The sequence below is a fragment of the Octodon degus genome, unplaced genomic scaffold (assembly GCF_000260255.1).
Source record: "Octodon degus isolate 3935 unplaced genomic scaffold, OctDeg1.0 scaffold00124, whole genome shotgun sequence".
NCBI classification, from domain to species: Eukaryota; Metazoa; Chordata; class Mammalia; order Rodentia; family Octodontidae; genus Octodon; species Octodon degus.
In genome coordinates this window covers 7,549,319-7,554,579 of record NW_004524700.1, presented here as the reverse complement: position 1 = coordinate 7,554,579, position 5,261 = coordinate 7,549,319, and the positions used below count along the sequence as shown (strand labels likewise).

General features: G+C 34.4%; 1 protein-coding gene across 1 annotated transcript in view; it reads right to left on the bottom strand.

The window, feature by feature from the left end:
• The window catches only part of Hsd17b4 (hydroxysteroid 17-beta dehydrogenase 4), a 110,945-nt gene that overhangs the window by 38,636 nt on the left and 67,048 nt on the right, over positions 1 to 5,261 (bottom strand). The window contains 4 exon segments of the mRNA XM_023700551.1: positions 99 to 205; positions 776 to 871; positions 2,411 to 2,416; positions 3,114 to 3,132. Of these exon segments, the coding sequence (XP_023556319.1) occupies positions 99 to 205; positions 776 to 871; positions 2,411 to 2,416; positions 3,114 to 3,132 (228 nt within the window).

Below are 5,261 nucleotides of genomic sequence, written 5' to 3'. Positions count from 1 at the left end.
AAAAAAAAAAAAAAAAAAAAAAAAAAAAAAACTACCAAAAATTAAGCCACTAAAATTCCTGTAATGATAAAGAACTAACATTCAAGTTATATATGCACCTTAATTGCCTTGAACCTTGACACATCATTATCTGCAAACTGACGTAAAACATGTCTTGCTGAAAATCCAAAGGTGCATAATCCATGTAATATGGGCTTCTCAAAACCTTAAGGGGGGAGAGGATATAAATGAAAATAGGTACTTTTCACATTTAAAAGATAATTTAGTATTTTAAAAATACAACTTTAAACTGAAGTACAATAAAGTATATATATCATCCATTTTAAGAAACATGAGAAGTATTCTGTAACACTTCTTGGGAGACAATTTCAAACAATAAAGGAAAACACAAGAAAAGAATGTGAGCAATTTGGGAACCCAAACCCATGAAAATCACTGGTAGTGAGATATTTCAATGTCCATGCAGAGTGATAGTCCCTTCCCAACCTTCTGGTTCCTTGCGCTGTCAGTGGCCTTGTCCTTCCTGATATCGCGGACACCCTCCCCACAGGCTTGTCTACTCTTGGCATACACAGTAGCTTCACTCTACCAGCATCTAAATTTCAAGCATGCTATCTTCTCAATATTATAATCCCACCTTTCCATATTCTCTGCAAAAATAAGAGAACTATTTTTAAACTGCCACTCAAATTATTAGATATAAGTAGCAGTGTCTTCAAGAATATTATTTAGATAATTGAGCTAGTGTTTTTCACTATACTTACTAGCAACTCACCTGCAAGGTTTGCAAAGTTTGGGTCAATGTGTAAAGGATTCCAGTCTCCACTGAGGCGATACAAAGCAGCCTATGAAGAAAGAATTACATATGGTGCTAGTATTCAGTGCTTTCTAAGAAAACACTAAGTGAAAAATAGGAAGCACGGCAGGTTTTGTACAACATATGCATCAAAATGTACCTAATTTGCGTTTTGAAAATACAACTTTAAACTGAAGTACAATAAAGTATATATATCATCCATTTTAAGAAACATGAGAAGTATTCTGTAACACTTCTTGGGAGACAAATAAATTAACTATTTATTTAAAAAGAAAAAGAAAAAGACTATCTCTAAATTAAATGTTTTAGCAATACCTGACACTAAAATCATTAAAAGGTGAGAGGTGGAGCTATCAAATAATAGAAAAAGGAAGACTGCCTGCGGATAATTTGCAAAAAGGAATTCATCCTACGCTCATTAAAACACAAAGATAAGGCAAGAGCCAGGGAAGCTGGCTTAGCAGGCTTAAGTGCCTTCCTGGCAAGCACAAGGTCCTGAGTTCAACTCCCAGTAAAAAAAAAAAAGTTAAGGTAAATGTTTAGTCATTTCTTTTCTTCTTTTTTTTTTTTTTAAATGTATTTAGTACAGGGTCTACAGGGTCTCACTGCATAGATCAGACTCATACTGATTCTCCTGTTTACAGCCAAGAGCTAGGATTACAGGCGTGCACCACCACATCTAGTCTCAATCCCCATCTCAGCGTGCCCCAGGGGCACGGCCGGCACTGCAGGCCCATACAGTCTCTTTTTTAATAGAGTATTTTAAGTTAAAGCCAATGTTAAAACTATAAATGTCAAAGACTTCTTATAATCTTTCATTCTTGTTATACTAAATCCTGAATATCTGCTTATCCTGCAAGATAGGCATTATGTTTAAAATCTTTGTTTAGTCCAAATTTTCACATTGCTAATTTATTTAGATAAGCTATTATTATTAGAAAGATTTAGATAACAATAGAGAAAAATTCACTTCGTCATTTAAACTCTGCATTTTTTAAACTACGTAGTACTTTGGTGAATTAAATAGGAGAAAGTCACAAAACAACAGCAGATATTTAATGAATCTATTAAATTGACACTTTTAGGTCTACTCTCAAAACTTCTTTCTTTTAAATCAAATATTGTATTACATTTTCCAAAACTATGAAAATTTTATGTAAAGACTAGCCATGCCAGCTTACCTGACTTTGAAAATTATTATTTTTAACAAGTTTGATTTGCAGAAAATAACTTTTCTATAATTCAGAAGAAAACTTCATGCCCTTATATGCTTTGGATAATTATAATGAGCTCTTTTCTTTTCCCATTACTACATATCACTGTTTTATAAGTTATTTACCTTTTAAATGGCTCAATATTTTTTGTCTTCTAAATATAACTAAATTAATATAACTACTGAACACTAGTGATTCACAAGATTTTGTATGTTAGAGCACTGACTACATAATTTTTAAAAAGCATTTCACAAACTGTGAAACATGGCAAATACCACATGCTGTACACAAATCAAAGACATGACACATTTCAGGCCTCAAAGACAAGTTGTGAGATACATAGACTATGGTCCCTGGCACCAGGCAAACCTAGATTCACTTCTCGCTGTATCATAAATAGTGTAGTTTCTTCCCTAATCTAAGCCTTCATCTTCTTTAAAAACAACAAAAAAAAAACTACTGAAAGAGTCTATAAAGATTTCCTTTCACAGAGTAACTGGAAAAATTAAACAGGGTAAAACTCACAAGGTATTATCTATGAATCAATAAATGCTATTTTTTTAAGATTTTGACAAGTCAAAAATTTTACTTGTACCAGTTTTTGTATCTCACAGATAATATTCCTATAAATAAAAAAAAAAGTTTGTAAAGAAATCATACTAATATGAAATTCACATGATTTTACTGCTGGCATTGTTAGATAGCAGCTAGCAAAGACAAAAGGTCCAGCGTGAAAAATGACACAGCCAAATGGATGACTGGATGTTGGACTTATTCAATCATGATACAAAGTAAGTATTTTTCAATAAATGAAGAATGAGGCCAAAGCTCATTTCATAAATATTTTTGAGTGGCATATTTCAAAAAGAAAGTTAAAATTTTCTTGTTTTTTCATTCTTATTGTCATAGAAAACTCATCACTTCCAAAAGAAAGGAAAAGGAAAATATATATTGTGTTATTGGTGCATTAAAAATTGGTGGTAGGGGGACCAGCCTGATAGCTCAGTGGACTAAAGCACCTGCTTCGTCAGAGCACAGTCGCTGGGGTTTGATCTCCAGTGTGCTGTGTTGGCCCTGCACACAGGGCACACTGAGACTGGGCTTGGTGGTGTGCACCTGTAATCCCAGCACTTGGGAGGCTAAAAACAGGAGAATCACTAGGAGTCCAATTTACATAGTGGGACTCTGTATACCCTGTCCTAAATACAGGAAAAAAAAAAAAGATCGGTGGTAGGGTTTTCTGAATATAGGTAATTATTTCTTAACTTAATTTAACAATTTTTATCAATAACTTGAGCTTAAATGATAAAGTTCAAAAATTACTCCTTAAATCATCACATTCTCTCAAAAAAAAAAAAAAAAAAAAGATGGACAGACAGATGGATCAATCAACAAGAATCACCAGAGCCACACAAATCCTGGTCCTAGTGTGAGTAGACAACAGAGAACACCAAAAACTTCACATTCTAATAACAGCAAAATAAGCAACATGTCCAGCTGCTCCATTCCTGAGCAAGCTCTAAGAGCCGCAGTGGAGAGTGGAGGGCTAGGGAGGACCATGTTGAAAGCAGCACACCCAAGAGAGACGAGAAAACAAAGGAAATTCATTCCCAGATAAAGTCCACTGTGAGGGTAACAATACTGAAAAGAATCCTGAGAGGTTACAGCATCAACTACAAATAAGAAGACCACAAATGGTGGTCTCCGCAAGTCATCACTTTTAGAGAATAAAACAAAGATATTCCCTCTAAATCCTGCTTGGTGAAGAAAAAAGCAGCAAACTTATGTTCCTGAAAAATAAAGAAAACAAAAGAAGTTTTTTTAAATGAAACACTTTTCCAAAGTACTCCAGTTTTTCCTAGCAAGTAGAAGTAAAATTTTAATAGGAATTAAGGTTGGGGCCGGGGAGATGGCTTAGTGGAATAAACGCTTCCCTGGCAAGTGCAAGGGTTTGAGTTCAATCCCAGGTTCCGCAAAAAAAAAGGTTTATACATTTTGTGTGTGTGTGTGTGTGTGTATGTTGCAAATAATCAGATGATGGAGAAAGACTATTATTTATCATTATATTAATTGTTTTCCTTTTAATCTCTTACTATACCACCATAGTCTACTAGCAAGTCCAAACCACTACTACCAAACCCTTCCCAAGAGTATATCTCTCTTCTAAATTGCTACAATAACTACTCTAAAAATCAAATGCTTGAGCTCAATCATTCATTTCTTGGAATAGGTACCTTGGTTACTTCAGACATCTACATCTTGAGTAGCCAACTGTCCTTTTCACTCCTTGAAAACAAATAATAGTAATTCTACTTGATTTGTATTTCCCATTGAATTTCAGAAGACTCGTAAATTCCCTAAAATTCATGCAAACTCTTATTGTGCAACATTTTGCAAAGAAATGTGTACAATTTTCACATTATTCAATGATTACATGGCCCAAAATCATTAACAACCTCTGTCAAATGAATGTGCACTCTTTATACAAAAAAGCTGATTTAAAGAGGTAAATGAAAGAAAAAAAAACCTTTTATCTACTATATACAAATATATATATAAAACTATTCAGCTTTTATAAAAGAAGATACACTTATTTCAGTACAACTCAAGAACAATAAAGAAGCATGTTGGTTTTTCTGAAACATGAGTCTCTTCTACTCTAACAAATTTATTCATAAAAAAACATAAAAATCAGTAAAAGATTAAAAGGAAAACAATTAATCTAAGGATAAATAATAGTCCTTCTCCATCATCTGATTATTTGCAACACACACACACACACACACACACAATGTATAAACCTTTTTTTTTTTTTTTGCGGAACCTGGGATTGAACTCAAACCCTTGCACTTGCCAGGGAAGCATTTATTCCACTAAGCCATCTCCCCGGCCCCAACCTTAATTCCTATTAAAATTATACTTCTACTTGCTAGGAAAAACTGCATGTGTTCATGTCACACACACTAAAATTAATATAAAAAGTGAGCTTTATTAAACTTTGAGAGTATAGATTCACATATAGCTTAACTCTGGTTCTTACGAATTCTCTGCTTTACCCCATATCATTAGTCTTCTGACTCCCTTAGAAAAAAATCTTGAAAGTCCTAGCCCAGGCCCGGTGAGTGTGTAGGACACCTTCCGGCTACCCTGCACCGGTGGGACCTATTACTGGTCCCAGCCCAGGCACAACTTGGGTGAGACCCTCTTCCACCCCCTTGGGACGTCCCCAA